General features: G+C 45.0%; 1 protein-coding gene across 10 annotated transcripts in view; it reads right to left on the reverse strand.

Moving 5' to 3' along the window:
• The window catches only part of ERI3 (ERI1 exoribonuclease family member 3), a 121,965-nt gene extending 102,569 nt beyond the window's left edge, over positions 1–19,396 (reverse strand). The window contains exons 1-3 of one of the 10 annotated variants that reach the window (XM_036025930.1): positions 18,974–19,322; positions 16,884–16,959; positions 4,277–4,554 (exon numbers count right to left, since the gene is read on the reverse strand). In XM_036025930.1, coding sequence (XP_035881823.1) covers positions 4,277–4,554; positions 16,884–16,959; positions 18,974–19,183 — 564 coding nt within the window. In that variant the 5' untranslated portion in view covers positions 19,184–19,322. The other 9 variants (XM_036025928.1, XM_028511513.2, XM_036025931.1 and 6 more) reach the window with 9 other exon arrangements.
• Positions 19,397–19,978: the final 582 nt, after the last annotated feature.

Here is a 19,978-nt window from a genome sequence, read left to right on the forward strand (position 1 = left end):
ACACTAGAAAAACCCCAACCCCAAAAGTCATCTTTCTCCAAAGTCACAGGCCCTTGAGCCCTTGAATACAGACCAGAACAACAGTCAGCAGTGCTGCTACGCGGCAGTGAGAAAAGACTGTATCCGGGAGCCTGAGGGGTGGCCAGAGGAAAGTTGGGGAGGGAGGGTGGGCAGGCAGCAGCCAGGGCTGCCCATCTGCTTGTGTGGTGGCCTATATTTCACTTTCCTCAGTTACATTTGCTTTGGTCTTTTTTGACCAAACACTGAGGTGTTGAGGCAACTGCCCCCAGGTTAAAGACGCACCATTAAAGATCCACCAAAGCTTTCGGGCTGCTCCCTGGCCCAGGGGTCGCTGCCACCACCACTGGATGTACACCAAAATAACAACGTGACCTCTGCTAGCAGGATGAAGGAGCCACGATTCTCCCAGGCCATAAAAAAACCTCCTTCCATACCAGGAAACAATTCCTATAGCAAGAAAGGAATCGTATTCCTCAAATTTAGAGTCTATAAAGCATTTTAAACTACTTAAATTAAAATTTAAGTGAAAAAAATGTTTTCAAATGGAAAAACAGTCTCATATTCAACCAATACCTGTTATGGTCATCTGAATCAAAACATGTGAAACAAGCCAGAAAGTGAAAGCCTGTTCCTGCCAAACCGACCACTCCTGTTTCACCTACCTGAACAAAGCACGAAAATAAACAGCAAAAATGATGGCGAATGAAAAATATCACATTTTACCATGTTTATAACCAATACCATTACTTACCCAAGTACGGCAGAGCTTACCCCTGTTAGTGTTTCACAGTGATATTCCTTTAGGACAGTCCCAATAGGGTGACTCAGGACTTCTGAGAACCAGCGGCGGAAGAGAGAATGAACCCAATGCCAAACCTCCAGATAGGCCCCGGCCCAAAATTTGTTTCTGCCCCTATGTAACGAGGGGTATGGCACACTCCCGTAAGAATCAGAAGTGTACTCTGTGGAGGCCCTAAGTACTGAACGCTCCTGGGAGCCAGGCGTGAGGGGAGTGGGGCGGTTCTCCTTCACGGCCCAAGCCCATTCCAGGAGCCACGCAGACCTGCCCACAGTCTCTCTGTCAGGTGGACAACCACCAAGCCACTCAGACAGCGTGCTAGGGCAGGCTGGTCTAACTGGCTCGCCATTTTCTAGTCCTTTCACTCTCTCTTCAGAAGTTCATGCCACATCTCATTCTTTTCTGATTCCATTTAAATCGTTTCTTTTTGTCCTTATTAAAATGAAGAGCAAGTTATTATCATATTCCTTGGAACAATTACTTCTCATATGATGAATTTATTTAGTCTGGATAAGAAGCAGTCACTAAAACCACATTCAATTTCTTTTCTTCCTAAGTCTTATTTTTGTGCTTCTAATGATTTCTGCTCCTCTTATCCTGAGCTTTTCTAACTTCTCCAGTGTCTTTGTTGACCAGAAGACCAAAATAGCAGATGCTCTAAGGAGAGCCTGAACTATGAGGACCTCAGTGGAAGGATGCTGACCGATCTGGGACTGACAAGTTCCAGTCCACCTTCCAAACGTTCCCTGGATCCTTTCAGGATCTTGCTACCTGCAAACTTTAGGGAAGATTTTTTTTTTAAGCAGAAGGGATTGGGGGGCTTTAAGTTGCCACTAACAACAGGTCTCGAGTCTCTCCCGAGCTACTCATCCCCTTCCTGAGACTGGTTCAATGGGTAGTCCAGCAGAGCTGCCTGGCCCCAAATTCACTTTCCTACCTGTTGATCACAGAATTGTAGAGGCTTAATGAAGTAGAGATGCATTACATTCATCACTTGCCCTAGATCCACTCAAATCCATCACTATGTCACAGCAAGAAGTTAGATTGATCTGACAGGATTTGCTCTTCTTCACAAACCCATGTAAGTTATTACTTAGTTCCCTATGCTCTTCTAGCTGTTTGTTGATTGATTATCTGACGATCGGGTCAAGTATCTTCTCTGGAATCACAGTAAACTAACGGGTCTATAATTTCCAAGATCATTCGTATTCCCCTTATAAAGATAAGCAAGACAGCAAATGCTTCTTCCTGAGTTCTCTAAAGCAGCAGCTAATGCTTTCCTAATAATGAACCAGGGCAGCCAATTCCTTAAGTGCCCTTGGAATCACATCATCAGGGTTCATTAATTCTGTAGATAATCTTTAATCAGGCCAGATCCTAAACAGCATGAAGCCCACCTCTGCCTACGTCTGAAAGACCTTGGTGCCCAAGTCTGGAAAGGAAGCTGGTGACATAAGTGATTTAAATCTGTACTGCATTATGTTTTCAACATTGCAATAAATAAATAAAAAGAACAATGACCTTGAAAGAGAGATGAAAGGTGACACTGACAGACCAAATTGAGACAAGAATCAAGCTTCACCGTCAGCAACATTGGTAGAACCCTCTGTAGAACAAGAGAAGAGAACTACATAATTATCTGAGCTCATACTTGAACTGAAAGTTCAGAAACAAACATACAAAGGCATGTGCCAGGAGGCAGAAAACAGGAAAGGCCATGAGGGAGGTGCCAAGCAATCCTGAAGTTCAGATTCTCGTCAGCACATCAATAGGGATGTGCTGGATTTCAGACTGTATACCAGTGAGAGAAATAATATGATATATTGGGATATAAATCCCTGATTCCCAACCTACAAGAATCTATATAACCAAAATTCCTACCCACCACCCAGGCACACCCAGCATAGAGTCTCCACTAGTTCTGGGAGACAGAGGAGACCCCACAGCGTGGGCTGAGAAAGTAAATGTGGCTCAGGTAGCTCCCAAGCTGTATTCCCTTTTATACAAACTTCCTTGACTAGGACATGGTCCTCAGTCTGCTCCTGTCTTCCCAAGCCTCGGCGGGCCTGATTCCAATGCCTCAAAGGCAGGCTACTACTTTAAAGGAGAACAGGAAAGAGAAGAAAGGGGAAGGAAAAGGAATCGTGGTGTCTGCTTTATGGATAACAATCTACTATTCTAAAGAAAGAACATCTTCCTGGAAAAAAAACCAATCATGAGAAATCAAAGAAAGTTTATCTCTGAACGGACACTCCTCCCTGTCTCCCACGTGCCTGATGCCATAGTCCTCCTCTCTCCCTCCCCTTACCATGCCCAGACCAACATGTTTGTGCATTCCAGAATTTCACACCTGACAACCCAGGCTCACCGGGAAAAGTTCCAGCCCTAGAGCCATGGATACCCAAGGTCCCCACACAACAACGAACTGCCATATCAGCTCCCAAATCATTCCTCCAAAGCAAATACCAAGCACTCCGAGGTCACCTAACATAGGCGCCCCTCTGCTGCTAATCCGAGCTTCCTAGTAGCAGTACCATAAAAGGTCTCTGAATACAGTTGGTGACTAAGGGAAAAAAAAGGCAAAAAAATGTTCCTTCCCAACAGATCAACAATGGTACTTGTTCAGGTTATCTAATTTGCATAATAAATCATCCCAAAATTTAGTGGCATAAAACACCAATAACCATTTATTGTCTCTCAGTTTCTGTAAGCCAGGAATTCAGGAGTGGCTCAGTTGGCCAGTCTGGCTCAGGGTCTCTCCCGAGGGTGAAGTAAGATGTCCACAGGGGCTGGAGTTATCTAAAGGCTTGACTGGGACTGGCAGATCCACTGCCAAGATAGTACCAAGAAACATGACTGGCAAGTTGGTACTGGTTTTCAGCCAAGAGCCTCAGTTCCTGTGCACATGTGCCGCTCCACAGGGCTGTTTCAAAGTCCTCATAGCACGGTGGCTGGCTTTTTCCAGAACAAGTGACTCAAAAGGGCAGGTGGACTGCAATGCTCTTCATGGCTTAGCCTCAGAATGTCTCTTACACTATACTGTATTGGGTGTACAGGGCTAGCTCTGATTCAATGTGGGAGAGGAATGACTAAGGGTACGCATCTCAAGAGGCGAGGATTGCTGGAGACCATCTTGGAGGCTGACCACAATAGCAACAGCAGAATACGGAAAGAGGGAAGGAAAAGGAGAGAGGAAGGGTGGGACGAAAGGAAGTATTTTGATTCCCAAAGGCTGAGGCCAGAGAGAAACAATGTGCCCCGTTCTCTCCAGAGACTTCTCAGGTCTACCTTTCACTAGCAAGCCTGCACCAAGTCCTGCTCCCTAGGCAGGAACTCCAGATGAGTAGCTAAGAGCCAGGAAGACATGAGAAAGTTCCTCTGGGTCCCAGGAAGCAAAACTGTCCTCCCTCCCTCCTTACCACCCCACCTTTTCTGAAGCAATGATGCAACAGTTACCTGAGGTTGAATCTGTGGCTTGTCGCACGTGGCCTCAAAGTCCAGCACTAAAAAGTAGTGATACCTCTGGGGAGGGAAGGACACCATTGCCGCCATGGATGCGCCAAAGCCGTGGGCCGCCAGCTTTCTGGTGGATATGGAGCAGAACTCCGGAACACCACAGGGAGAAAATAAGTGGGAGCCCAGCACTTTTCTTGCTCTTGAAAGTAAATATGAAGAAAATCGAGCTGCTCCAGTCTGCAAAGGCGCTAGCATTGAACATCCAGAAGCATCTAAAACTTAGGGGAGGAAAATTTAAAAACAAAACAAAACAAAACAAAAAACAGAGAGCCTGGGTTACTCCCCTCCCACGGTGGCCCTGTTCTATCTAGTTTTCGGGGATAGTCACACAACATGAACGGCGCCCCAGTTTGTTTCTGAGCCCCCTTTCTAAATCACGGTATTTATTACTGAAGTTCAAGACCTTAATACTGGCCCCTGCAGCATTATGACAGCCTGGCGTCTCCCCATTCATTCTCAAAACAACATGCAACACTGGCCTTCATCTTTAAATAGAGCTCTACAGTTTAAAAGAGAGAAAAATTCTGTGCTCACTTCTCAGGCGGTGACAGTTAAGATTAAAGCTAAGGTTCTCAAAGTAACATGAGGTGACCCTGTTACACAGTCAGTCCTGGGAGCTAAGTAGACTCAGACAGACAGCAAAACGCCCAAGATTCTCTCCTCAGTTCCATTCTGAGCCATTTGCCCCTGGCTTTCCTGTCTGTATCTTGACATCTCCATGTACTGTCCTCCCTTCCCCAATGTGAAAGCAAACAGAGCCAGTCACAGGGGAGCTTGCTCACAATATTCTGCTAATTCCCCAGGCCCCAAGCCAGTAACTGGCACCCTGGGAGAACGAATAACGCCTGCAGAGCACAGCTGCCAACTGCCTTAGGCTTTCCCATTTGCTGCCTTTAGAATCACTCTCTACTAGGAGCCTTGAATGACTGCAGGACTTTTTTAAATAGGGAAGAAAAAGAGAAAACCCAGATGTGGCAGTAATGGGAGCATTTCTAAAAGTCTAGTAAATTTCTGAGTGAACATGTGCAAAAAAAAAAATCCAAATGACTTTTCAAGTTTTCCCTTTAAATTTGCAGAACGTCTGCTCCTTAGAGGACTAACTAAATATAAAAATCAAAGCCTAAGTTTTAAACAACTCAAGTTTCCTTTTCAAAAAAAAGGAACAAAGCAGAAATGTTGTGTTTTCCCCTCTTTTACACCAAATACTCAAATTCCCTCAAAATCAAACAAGAGATTTCACTGCCAGTACAGAAATGGCCATAGTTTATGCCTTCTGGAAACCCATTCTTACAGAGCCAAAAGCTTGCCTCTGAAAGGCTGCAGACGGGCACCTTCTCCTTCATGTGGGGTAGAGGAGGAGAGCAGTCTGTGAAGTCCAGAGCATCCTCAAAGGCAATGAGGTCATTAGTACCTTAGTGCACACGGGGCAATACCAAGTTATCACTTCTCAGCCTGCCTCTCCCTTGATCCACTGAATGAGCTACAATAACTTGCTTGTGTATTCATTAGGATGTTTGCCAGTGTGCGTCCTCGATTCCCTGTCCCTAGTGAGATTCCACGTGGATGCAGTGGAGCTAAGACTGAAAAGAATTTTAAGTTCTCCCTGGCTGGCGTAGCTCAGTGGATTGAGCGCAGGCTGCGAACCGAAGTGTCACAGGTTCGATTCCCAGTCAGGGCACATGCCTGGGTTGCAGGCCACAGCCCCCAGCAGCCGCACATTGGTGCTTCTCTTTCTCTCTCTCTTTCTTCTTCCCTTCCCTCTCTAAAAATAAATAAATAAAAAATAAACTATCATAAAAAAAGAATTTTAAGTTCTTCATGGATCCTGCATTAGCACAGTGCTCGTTTTCACCACAGCTCCATACCCCCCACAAAAATTCAGCCAAAACTCAGCCCAGGATAGACAAAGGTGGCTTGAGTTTCATTAGGGAATTCCTTGGAAAGGCAAATGGGCCAATGTCCCTTTGAAAGCTGGAATCCCAAATAACGCTTCACATCAAACACACCTGAACAGTATCACAGCCTTGACGAGATGGGAGATACCTGTCTGATCAGATTATACATTCCAGTTTGGATCTAAAGTCCCTCAGGGCCTTGGAACACTTCTCTAACCCCTTGAAATCAGGCCACGCATTAAGACTCTTAAAGTCTTAATGTTCTCCAATGTGTAAACATAGTGTACAAAGTGTACATACAGACAACCAGAACCCATGTACCAGATACTACAGGCAATTAAGTGTCATGATTAAGGAGGGCTTCCAGATTTGAATCCTGGCTATACCAGTTATTTGCCATGGCACCATGGGCTAGCTCTTCTTCACTCCTCACCTGTGAAATGGCAATAACAGTTCCTACTCCATAAGTGAGACTGAAATGAGAGGACACACACAGAGCTCTAAGAGCAGTGTCTGGTTCAGTAAGTCTTAGCTTACTTTGGGACAATCCAAGATGGCTGTGGAGTAGGAGGAAGTAGGAGGCCTCCTCCTTGTGCCAAACTGGATTTGCAACTAATTTATGGATCAATATTAGCTTACTATTATTGATCTATAATTTACTACCTTATTGGGCTATACCCACATAGGCAAACCTGGATCCCCCATATTTCAGACCTATAAATCCACTTAATGCAAAAGGCAACCTCAGAGATCAACATTAATGTCTCCTACTTCCTAGAATGCTCTCGACCTCTCATATAGCATACTATACATGTCTCATCCCCTTCCATAGATGACAATATTGATGGTCAGAGGTCCTCTTGTCTGCAGGCCTTGCTTTTCTCACCCAATTTTACCCACATCAAATAGCTTCTCTTGCAGGAAGTCTTGAGAGCAGACATTAGGAGACCAGGCCTCCATACATCAGTAGTCACTAGGTTCTATACTTCCCTTACTTCTAAGCATCAATTCAACTCAAGTCAAGAAACAGAGGGTACCTCTTCCTCTTCCCTTCCTGAAAAATTCAACCTAATGGCTTTAGAGCCATTAGTTGTGGCAGAGGAAGGTAGGTGTCAACAACAATTGGGGTGGGGGGAGCATAAGGGTCTGGAGGCTAGTATGAGCATGCAGGTAGGTGAGGAGGGCATCCACACAGATGCAGGAAGGGGTGTGGAAGGCATCCACGGGGCAGTGGTAGAGGGGTCTGATGCACGGAGTCAGGGGCATGGTAAAAAAGGCTGCCAAGAGCGGGGAAGAAAGGAGACCACAATGGAGATTACTTACATACAGAGGAATTTATTAAAGAAGGACATATTAAGGGCAACGGAAATAAGGTTTCTCACCATTAGAGGACAGAATTAAAATATGGAAAAAGAAAAAAACCCATGGCATCAAATTAGAATTGAAGGTAAAAGTATAAACTCAGTTTCTGATCTATAATATATAAAAATAAAGCTAGAGCCCTGGTTGGTGTGGCTCAGTAGATTGAGTGGCCAGCCTGTGAACCAAAGGGTCAGTGGTTTGATTCCCAGTCATGGCATATGCCTGGGTTGCAAACCAAGTCCCCAGTAGGGGGCATGCAAGAGGTACCAGTTGGTGTTTCTCTCCTCTTTCTCCCTTCCCCTCTCTCTAAAAATATATAAATAAAGCTAGATGCAATTGAGAATGGATACATGCATGTGCACACACACATATACAAATATATAAAAACATGCACATATATTTTCTAGCTGCCTGCTGAAGGGCCAGGGAGCAGCAACATTCCAATAGTAATGAGCACACACAGCACCCGGTCACCTTCTAAATGACATTCTCCAGACCTCTTTTGAGAAATGGCTGATTTCGGGGCTGTGGCAGGGAAAGGACAAGATGAACCTGAAACATCTTGTGCCAGAAAGCAAGGAAACGCTCAATGATAAAAATATATCAAAACGATGCAGAAGTAAGCTTGAAGGGGATCTCACTGGCAAATAAATATTGATATTAATAGGTTACAATGTGCTGAATAAAAAGGAACCCATGGGTCCATTAAAAATAAATAAAATTTAAGTTTGATATGCGATATTCATAGTTTCAAAGTATCTCCTCAAAGAATGCTTATTATTACAGGGAGTAAGTTTACAATGGAGAAGCCTGGCAGACATCACCTTAATCCACTCAACAAGATGAACATCATTAATAATGGGGTAAATCAAAATCATGCACCAACTGATAGGATGCAATGAGAAAAACAAAGCTTATTTTCTGTGATATTCCTGTCAAAGATGCACAACCTAAATATGATCACTAGAAAACCTCAGACCAACCCTAACTGAGGGACAGCCTATAATCTTCAAAAGTATCAAGGTCACCATAACTAAATGCAGTGCACAATTCTGAACTGGATCATTTTGCTACAAAGAACCTTACTGGGACAACTGGCAAAACCTGAATGGGGTTTGAGGATTTGATGGAGGTAACATTATCAAAATTTCCTAGCTTTAATGGCTGCATTTGGTCAGGTAGAAAAATGTCCTTGCATGTAGGAAATACATGCAAAGTATTCAGGGTGATGGGGTGTTAGGTTGGCAACATAACTCTCAAATGGCTAAAACAAATTCTTTGTATTGAACTTCTAACTTTTACATAAATTTGGACTATTTCAAACTTTTTAAAAATTATCTTTTAATCCATATGCAATGTGGTTTAATAAAATTGGTTGGTTTGAGCATCATCCTGTAACCAAAAGATTGAGGGTTTGATTCTCAGTTAAAGCACAGAACTATGTTGCAGGTTTGATCCCTGGTCTGGGTCCACTAAGATCCCTAGTCTGGGAGCTTACAATCGCCAGTCCAGGCGCTATGGGAGGCAACTAATCAATGCTTCTCTCTCACATCTATGTTTGCCTCTCACCCTTCCTCTTCCTCTAAAAGCAAAGAAAGAAAATGAAAGAAGGGAGGAAGGGAGAGAGGGAGAGAGGAAGAGAGGGAGAGAGGGAGAGAGGAAGAGGGGAGGGAGGGAGGGAGGGAGGGAGGGAGGGAGGAAGAGAGGGAGGGAAAAGAAAAAGAAACCGAGAGGTAGGTGAGGGAGAACGTAGGCTGCACGCTCCCTTCTGGCAGGGAGGCTGGTGCGTTCAGGACTAAGAGCGCCCCGCCCCGGCTGGCGCCCCGCCCTGGGCACTACTGCACTCCTGTTCATTAGCGCCTTATCAGGAAACATCCCTGCCCTCAATGCAGCAGGGCTTCACCTGCCCTCATTACCTCTGACATCTTAGGGATTTCTCTTTTCTATTGACGTCTCTATGCTTTAGTCGCAAGTTTGCAGAATGTAAGTCTAGAACTTATATTACCAACTGGGACTTGTGGTATCTAGTTGAGGGGCAGGACCCAAAAGAAACAGTTTATGATTCTGTGTATTTCAGCACAAAATCTTTCATCAGAGACCAAGACTTATACACATTTATTCTCAAATACTCTTTTCTCTCTCCTAGTAAATTAATGGTAGTAAGTAGCCAATGGCAAGAAGGAAAATGAATGATTCTCTCCTCAAAACGAAGGGACCAGCCCCCCAGGGGCAGGGGAGGGGTAAACAGGGACTGCCACGGGGCCAGCCTGATTTGGAGAAACAGGCCTGAGCCACAGCCCCTGGAGGATGGTCTCCGAGCAGAGTATTTACACAACAGACACCAATGGCTCCTCTGCAGCCATTACTGTCGGTCAGGTAAATAACGCATGTGCCAAAACACACATTTAATGAGGGAAATAATATGCCTTTATAAAAAGCTTCAATCTGTATTTACCTGAGAGACCAGAGAAGCACCAAATCACCAGATTAGTGGAACCACAGAGGAGTCATTCTGGTGTCTTGGGTAAATAGACATTTTATAGCCTTCCATTACTGGAGACGGGAAGGGAGGGGGGGGGGGGGCATCCTTTAATATCCACATACACTGGCCAGGGGAGCGTGGGGGGGATGGGAAAGAGAGAAGCCCATCAGGAAATATGGGATATACGATCTACTCCCACCCCCTCTCCCCAACCACACATACTTGGAATCTGGGGTAGAGGGGAGGATATGGGTTTGTACATCCCTGGATTCAATCTATGCCATTAAAACCGGACTGGGAGACAGGGGATTCCTGAGAAACTCCAAAGCACCAGAGGAAGATTCTGAGTCTCAATTACTAGAAACACCTGGGTCAGCTGTAGCTTCCCCAGTTCCCAGTCCTGGATCAAGTTCCTGTCCTCACCTGACCCGTAGTACCCCAACTGCTCAGGCACCTGGGTCACAGAAGCATCAACAGAGAAGACAGTGATACCTGTCTGGAACTCACTCGATCACAGGCTCTATCTTAGGCAGCTAAAATAGCCTAGGAAAAATATAAATAAACTGCATGCCTTCAAAAGTCATAATCTTCCATCTAATGAATGAATGCATCCTTACTGCCAGAGCACTTTCTGTGAAAATCAGACTGCCAAAGGTGAAAGAAAACCTAAGTGGCGACACAGGCCAGCCAGCCAGTGAAACGGAGTCCCAGAAAGAGAAACAGACTGCACAAGGCTCACATGGCAAGTAAGAGTAAGAATAGAACCCAGGGGGCCCCAACACAAGGCCTTATCACCCGAGCTTTTAATGCTACCTCAGAGTGGAAGCCAAGGGCCTGAGAGCTAGGTCTGAAAGGCAGAGGCTGAAACAACAGAATTTGACATCCCCTGGAACCTCTATACAACTTCCTGATGGTCCCAAAGTGGAATGGAAGAAGGAACTCTAAAGCTGGATCCTCAACAAAACATACTCTTCTCTATAACCTGCCACTCTCTTGGCCTGTAGCTAAGAGCTGCTTCTGCTCCAACACAGAGCTAGGGAAAGCTCGCCCAACATCAGAAGCGGCTGCTAATCCAAAACTACCAGCAGAGCTTAAGTCACTAAAGACCTTCAGGAACACCAAATTCTGATGGCAACATTACAGGACACTTGAGGTTTACTCTCCCCTGCCTGTCCCAGCAGGTCGAGGCAGCACAGAAAAAGAAGTGACTGTGATTTGCCTGCCATTTGCTAACCCATCAGCCACACCCAGTAGCTGGGGCAAGCTCCACAAAGGGAAACATCTCTGTAAAACCCTGCAAGTCAGTTGTAACCCCATCGTACATGAAGGGGCAAAGGCTTATTTCTTAATACACAAGACACAGGATAGAAGTGAAGGAAGGGCAGGGTATGGTGCTTACTCTGTTAAGCACTTCCCACACTCATACACAGCATCTGACCCCAGAACCTTCTATACCCCCACTTATGAGATGGAGAACTAATATAAAAATAAGGAGTCACACAGATAGTTGTCAAAATGCTGGTATTAGCTCTGGCTGGTATGGCTCAGTGGATTGAGCATGGGCTGTGAACCAAAGGGTCGCCAGTTCAATTCCCAGTCAGGGCACATGCCTGGGTTGCAGGCCAGGTCCCCAGTGGGGGCCACATGAGAGGTAACCACACGTTGATGTTTCTCTTCTTCTCTTTCTCCCCCCTTCCCCTCTCTCTAAAAATAAACAAAATCTTTTTTAAAATGCTGGTATTAGCCAAGCTTGGGTTCAAATCCCAACTCCACCATATAGTCTTTGTAATAACAGCTACAATAACACCTATCTCTTAGGGGCTCAATTTAGTCACACAATGTATAATAAAATGACTGGCACAATACTAAGTGGTCAGTAAAAGGGAACTATTGTTGTTAATACATGATAAAAAGGATAGAAAAACATTTTCTGAGAATCTGTAAGCCAGGCACACTACTGGGAACGTACATATTTCATCTCATTCAGTCCTCTCAACAATCAAGTTAAATGGGTGACAGTATTAGCATTTTACATATGAGAAAACTAAGGCTCTGAGGCACTCAGTTCTTTGGGGTCCAGTTCTCCTCTCCCATGTTTGAGGGCCCACATTTCCCCACTGGACTGATTTCCCCATCAGCCATAAGGCTAACACTGCATATCAACTTCAGATTTTCTTTTGAGGTAAGGTGTGACTTTAACTAAAACTAACTCAACCACAAGCAATAATTAATTCTGTCCAGTTCATTCAAATTTGTTTGCATAACACTTTTTAAAAAATATTTAAACAAGAATAACAAATTGCAACCCTGAGTACACAAAGGAGAAGCAGGAAGCGGGACCCTGGATGAAAACAACTGCATCACAAGGGACTCAAGGCCTCTTCTCAGACTCGGCTCCAGAGGAGCAAACCCTCCCACTGCACAGAGCGGAGAAAGGGGCCAGAGGCAAGGTGACAACCAGCTCACGCTCAACTCCCCACATGTGAAGTTTCCTTTCAGAAATCTGTGCCTTGGCAAATGCTCCTTCCTCTGTTTTAAAATGTACTTCCCCAGGTACATTATTGCTCCTTCTTCTAAATCCAGCTCAAATCTCCCCCCTTTTAGGAGCTTTCTCTGACACCTCATCACAAAGTTAATTGCTTAAGTGTGATCCAGTAGCAGTTTATCGCTATTTCATAACTTTTATCTTACTGTATTGTTCAGGTTTTTGGTTATGTTTCTCCTCCTACCAATCATTTTCAGGGAGGTGAGGATGGAAGATAGCAGATATAGATGTATGTATGTGCACACGTGTGTTTAAAAATCTTATGTGAGCCCTAGCTGGGCAACTCAGTTGGCTGAGCATTGTCCCACACACCAAAAAAGGCTACAGGTTCGATCCCTGGTCAGGGCTCATACCTCGATTACAAGTTCAGTCCCCGGTCAGGGTGCATACAGGAGGCAGCCAACTGATGTTCCTCTCTCAAATAACATTTCTGTCTCCTCTGACACCCCTTCCTCTCTCTCTAAAATCAGTAAGTATGTTCTCCAATGAGGACTTAAAAAAATCATATCTGACATAATTTCTGACTTGTTTTTGGTCAGACCCTTTAATGCATTTAAAAATTTCAAGTAGCATTAAAGAAAAGCATAAGATTAATTGTTTTCATGTAAAAGTGCATGAGTATTAAAAGTCTGAGAGACACTGAATTAGACATAGATCCTTAAGGGCAAGGACCACATCTTATTCACTTCTGTATTCCCAGCACAGAGCCAGGCACAAGTAAGTGTGAGTCAGTGTTTGCTGAAAGAGTGTGTAAGCCCAAAGTCATGATGTCAACTGCTCTGGAATCAAAACATGTTAGAGCAGAGCAGGGCATAAGCACCAGGCAAAGCGTCTTTCTCTCACGCTCTCTGTCTTTCGGCTTACTCCTAAACCACCCCATTCTGTCCTCCCAGTTAGAGAGAAAGAGAGAGAAACACCGCCTTGGTGCCAGAATACTATTAAAAGGATTAATTTAGGGACCAGTGTTTGGACTGTCACATCCAATCACTACCCACAGATCTACAGCTTCCCAAATCAAGCTCATGCAAAGAGGAATCAATTGCAAGGACACAGAGGGTCTGAACAGGCATACTAATGGCCTCCTGAGGTGCCAGCGGCCAGCTCTGACACTCCCATAAATTATCTGCCTTTTGATTTTACCTGTAGCTGTGGGGCACAAGGCACAATTTTGAACATATCAAAGCAATCTCTCGTAACCCAAGGCTCCCCCAAGAATGTCCCCAAAGGAGGACGGGCTAAAAACAATGACCCAAAGGGAATCTGCTTCCTGGCAGCCTGTTCCTGGCAGCCAACAATTAAAACCCAGCAGGACCAAGTGGATAAAGTAGGACCCAAATCAAGCCTAGCAAATCTGGACAAGGTATGCATCAGAATGCACTTCTGCAGTGACTACACATCTCTCACTCCAAGGAAGAGAAATCACAGCAATAAACTAACACAACTCCGTCTGGAGGCAAATCTGCACTAGCTCTCACAACACCTTCCAGTATGACCTCAGGCAGCACACTTAACCTCACCGGGCCTCAGTTTCCTCAGTGGGTAACAGGGATAATAATGAATGCTGACCAGCTGACCCACTTCCCGGAGTGGTGGTGAAAAGTAATACAAGACATTTGAGAGGCACTTTGCAAAGATGTAGGTCCACAAGGGTAGCAACACTAATAAATGACCCTGACAGACTAGGAGAAATGACTGGTCACACTTTGGTAAACTACTTTCAGGTAGCTGCTCTCTCAGTTGACTTTACTGATGGTATTGGGGCTAAGGCCCACTCTGAAGAAAGTTCTGGGATTCCAAATGGGACTCCTGATGTCTGAAAATTTTCCATTATGAAGAGCAGTGCCTTGCTTTAGTTGTAACTGCCTCTTGTCTGCTAACTGCTCTGCCAGGGTCTACATTTCTACCCTATGGTTACAATTATAATTGTGAGGACCCAACTGTTGCTGACTGCTCTAAAAAATTATTGTGTAAGATACTATTAGGAATAAAGTTATTAATTGTGTAACAAATTAATAATTTTCAAGATTATTGTGTAAAATACCATTGGTAACAAAGGTTAAAGACACTGCGCTAAGAGCTTTACATACATTATCTCATTTATTCCTTTAACCAGCCCTACTAAGTTCCATTATCTCCATTTTATGGGTAGGAAAGCTAAACTCGGAGAGGTAAGTCACTTAGCCAAGGTCGCAGAGCACTGTTATCCAAAACCTACAGGCTACCCTTCAGCGATACAAGTATACTGGGGCTTTGAGGAGGAGGAGGACAAATCATCAGACACTCAACTTTATTTGGTCCTTGTGCCTGACTAGGAGGCATTCCCAAGACCAGAAAAAAGGTCACCAGTTTGCCACAAGCAAGGACAGACTAGGTAAGACATATAATGAGAACAATTCCTAGAAAGCTTAGGAAAAGGGGCCCTCCTCTGTGTGCATAGTTCGAGGAGTTCAAAGCAACTGACATTAAGCTAAGACCTAGATCCCTAAGACCAAGATCCCTACTAGGGTTTCCATTTGTTCCATACTTTTTTAAATAGGAAAGGATTCCCAAAGTCTTTTCAATCCATCAGCACCAACTTTCTCTTCCTACACCTTTTCTAGTCTGTGAAATAGGAGTTGGTATTGCCAACATCTTTAAACTCCAGTAGATGTTCTGAAAATTAGTAGTAAAGAGAAAAAGTATACACATATAGGCAGAGATTCACTTATATTCAATCTTTAAGTGTCAAAATACTACCTCAAGCCCTGGCTGGTGTAGCTCAGTGGATTGAGCGTGGGCTGCAAACCAAAGCATCGCAGGTTCGATTCCCAGTCAGGCCACATACCTGGGTTGCAGGCCACAGCTCTCAGCAACTGCACATTGATGTTTCTCTCTCTCTTTCTCCCTCCCTTCCCTCTCTAAAAATAAATAAATAAAATCTTAAAAAAATACTGCCTCAAAGAGAGAAATATAAAATACTACCCATGTAACTGCCACAGCCTCCTTACTGGTCTCCCTGCTCTAGTGTTGTTCTCTTCAATCCATGCTTAACGATGAAATCAGAGCAAACTTTCTAAAACACAAATGTATTATCAGTCCACCACTTAACACCTTTCCATGGATTCTTACTGCTCTTATGAGTGTGATCCAAGGTCTGGAAAACTATGGTCTGCAGGCCAAATCCAGCAGCCACCATTTTTATAGTTTACTGGGACACAGCCATGCTCATTCATTTTCATACTATGGCTGCTTTCATGCTGTAACAGCAGCGTTGAATAGAGCTGAATAGTTGTGACAGAGAACCACAAAGCCTAAATATTTACTGGTCCTTCACAGAAAAAGACTGCTGACCTAGCCTTATATTTTCCCCCACCTATAAGGTACTGGACTCTTGTTTACCTTTCCTGCTTCACTTCTCACCATATTTTCCTGCTCCCTGCCCAGAGTACTCTTTCAATCACACTAAACTTCAGTTTCTCAAATTCGACAAAGCTCTGACATTCACACATAGTCCCTCATATTTTCACCTAATTCCAGAAGAGGTTACTTTCTCTGAGAAGCTTTCCCTGAGCCCACTGGTCAGGGTGAGGGACCCTTCTGAGTACTCCCAAAACACCTACACTTACCTTATTGTAGCACCCTCTGAGTATATTATAACTGCTTCTTTACTGTCTGTCTCCCCCATGAATTTCTAAGCTCGTTGGTGTCAGGGACAGCAGCTATCTTATCTACCACCACAATCCCAGGACCTAGCAAATTGCCTGGCCCTTAATTATTAAAGAAACAGCCTCTAAGTTCCTGGCTATCAATCATCAGAGTCCACCTTTTAGCCATCCCCGATCCTTGTAAAATGAAGATAGGCTAGAATTAACCATCTACCCAGAAGTGACTCACAAACCAAATTAAACCAAGATCCCAAAGGTCTTGGTCAAATGTATTATCAAAAGCCAAAATGAATGTGTTCCTTCCTACTGTCTGAAGATGTCTATTTCTCAGAATAAAGAACTATTCCAGCTGTATTAAACTTTCCTGAACCTAAAGTAGATATACAGGCAATGTCCACAAAGAAACCATGACAGAACTTGAAAGTCTGGATATCCCAACTCCAACTCTTACACCTTATAGACTCTGGGTAAATTTCAATGGTCTTTAAGCATATGGTGTCTTGTCAGAAAAAGCTACAGAAAAATCCAGTCTGTACCGGCCCTGACCCCTCACCCTCCAAGCCCAAATACTCATAAGGAGGAAGTCAAGCCAAACTTGATCATGCAGCAGGATTCTCACCTCTCCTTACTTCGAAGATGCCAAGGCTGGTGGCTGGGGATGCTGAAGGTTCTGTGAGAGCTGGAAAGCCCCAATGCTGTAGATAAATACACATCTCTGCAACAAGTCTATTTCAGTACAAAGGATCAAATCCCCAGGGGGCTGCTGTTTGAAACAATTTAAGAACCAATAGTATACTTCAAACTTCTAAACTCAAACTACTTTGGGATAACAGCCATCTATGTGGTAGGACAGTGCCTGTGCAGAAGTTTCTGGCAGTATATTTTTGGAACAATGAATTTCAAGTTCTCTAGTGGCATACTTTTTTTCCTAAGGAGGCTTATCTCCTAGAAACTCTAAATAGTTACAATATCTAAACTTGGACTGAGAAAGAGAGCCATGAAGTGGCAGCTCTCTGGATAATCCCAGAATCCTAGTCTAGTAAAGGAGAGCACACTAGTAAGGTTGACAATATTCAGAACTCAGGAACTGAGGCGGGGATTGGAGGAGGGGTTGGTTGCCACAAATGCCCAAGTCATATTGCAAATGGCCATATAAACCAAGAAACTTGCAGGATACTTCTAGGTTTGCCTCAAATTCTTAGAAAGTCAAAGTAACCAAATCCCAAGTAAAATCATCAATGGACAACTCTCATATTTATTGCCTAAGATCTTCCAAAGGTCTAGAAGTTGCAGAGGTGCCATTATAAGCCAGCAATAAGTGCCCTTTGCATAAGAAACACCCAGGTTTGGAACCACCTATTCCTGTCTACCACTCTTTATACATTACAACTTTATTCTACTCAGATACCCTGAGAAAATGCCACTCGCCAACTTACCCCACCACAAACAAAACACTTTTCAAGATGAAAGGGAATAAAAGCACTTTTATTTGGAATTTTAAGTTGGAAGGGGAGCTCTCAGCCAAGCTCCATGACCTAGCTAGAGGATTATTTACAGGATCTTTGGGCAGGAATTGTTAATGAGCTTTTAATTTGGAGTGCTTAAGTTGCCAAAGTGCTCTGAGCTCCAGTGAAGCACCACAGAATCCATAAAGGAAACCTTATCAATCACTTCCCGGCAGCTCCCTTCTCCCACCCCCCACTACCTCTATGAGGAAAGCCAGCCAAGTGGGTTTCTAACCAAGATCACAGACACACACATTAGTGGTGTCACACTCCAAGTCCCAGTTTATAAATTGGCTTTTAAATGGTAGGGTATTCAAGTATAATATACTTAAGCTCCAGGCATGAACCCACTAAAACAAGGCATGCTGTGTATGATAAAGTCAGAATAAAGCAGAATTTGATGAAGCCAATTTCTGGTAGAAACTCTACAATCAAAAATCATTCAGCCAATCACAACCTACTATAGTTCAAATAGTGCATAGTCTTTCGCCAATAGGATTCGTGTTTTCTTTTGCCCTTCAGCTGGGAGACTGATAAAATGTCTGAAAAGAGCTAATGACATAGAGTGGCCAGACACTTGTAGCAGAGGCAACCATAGGAACCATCGCTTAGCAAAATCCAGCCCTAAGGACAGAATCCAAACCCCAGCGAGGGGTCACATTCAGCATCTTCAGAATCAACAAGGAGCAGTTATATTTTGCAAGAACTCAAAGTCAAGCCTCAATCCTAGTTCATGCTTTGTTTCAAGAAAGCACCTGTTGCTGTAACATTTGCAGAAAAAACAAACAGAAAGCAACCCCAGTTAGGCCCCTTATTCAGTCCTTCCACCATTGCTACCACCACTGCTACATTTTTACATAGAGGTAAACTGCTAACCTTGTGTACTTGTGGGTGGTGGGGAGGGAGTAAGGGGATATTCTATCTACTATCTCCTTGCTGGGTTTCTATCCTCTCTGGTCAAACCCCTCATCCTCCTCCCTGGTAATTCCATGTAAGAAGTCAGCACCTTTAGTCACCTCAACCAGTCTGTCTTGCAGAGCCCGGCCCCGCTCCCTCTCTGCCTGCGCGTTACTCAGTAGATCATGCACCCAGGGTGAGCACATGGACCAGCACCCAAGTCGCACAAAGTGTGCGCGCCGCGACCCGCACCCCGGCATGCATCAACCAGGGCCCAAATCTGGGGGGGCCTCTCTGCATCACCCACCCCGGGGTGTTGCCCCCAACTCGGGCCCATCCAAGTCCAGGGGAGAGTAAGGGGAGGGGCAGGGGGCCAGGCGACCAGCCCTCCTTCCCAGGGCCGCCCCCGTCCCCCGTCAGCAGCAGGAGAGGCTGTCGCCATGGCAACGCCCCCTCCTTGGGGCCAGCGCGGCAGGCTCCCTCCAAGTGCAGGCCCCGACGTCTCCCTCGGCCTCATCAGGCGCTCAGGGCAGTTTATGGCGGCGGGCGCGGCCCGCGCCGACTGCGGCGCCGGCCGGGCAGAGGCAGGGCCAGCTCCGCCCGCTCCCCACTGCCCGTTCCCGGCCGCCTCAACAGCGGCAGCCAGCACCACGAGTCCACAACACACCGACTCACCTCCGCGCACTCTGACCCCGGCCGACGCAGCGGATGGGCGGGTGCGATGGCCAACCGCTGAGCCCGCCATAGGCCCCTTTGGCCAATGGCATGCAGGTAGGCGGGGCTTCTTCTCTCCAAATGTTCGCTCTCCCGCCGACATGCGCGCTAAGGGGTGTCAAAATGGTGATCCTCCGCGGCCAGCCTTATGGGACTTGTAGTTTTGAGGTTGCACGTACTCAGAAGAGTGAACGGGGACTCACTAGCGACTGTGAAAGAAATATTTATTAAAAAAAGGAAAACTTTGCAAGGCCTAGAGAGACTCAGGTCTACTTCTCGTTTTCCCACCTTACAATATATGCATAAGGTGAGTATAGGTTCATAAGGTGGCGTTATATTTAGATGACACTTTCTCATGATTTGTTCATTCAACAAGTCGTTTTTATCCACTCTCTGTGGAGGGTCGAGGGGAAGAACTGAGAGAAGGCGTGTTTTAGGCTAAGAAGAAAATGCCTAGCTTTATTCCTTAAGATTTCTCAAGGGCCTTCCTAAGAAAGAGGGAAATGACTTGTTCAGGTCTTCTCCGGAGGGAACTTAAGGGTTAAAAGGATTCTGGCCTCAACTGTGGGGAGTTCCACAGACAGCCCCTTACAGTCTT

This window comes from Phyllostomus discolor, chromosome 5, assembly GCF_004126475.2.
Source record: "Phyllostomus discolor isolate MPI-MPIP mPhyDis1 chromosome 5, mPhyDis1.pri.v3, whole genome shotgun sequence".
Lineage (NCBI taxonomy): Eukaryota > Metazoa > Chordata > Mammalia > Chiroptera > Phyllostomidae > Phyllostomus > Phyllostomus discolor.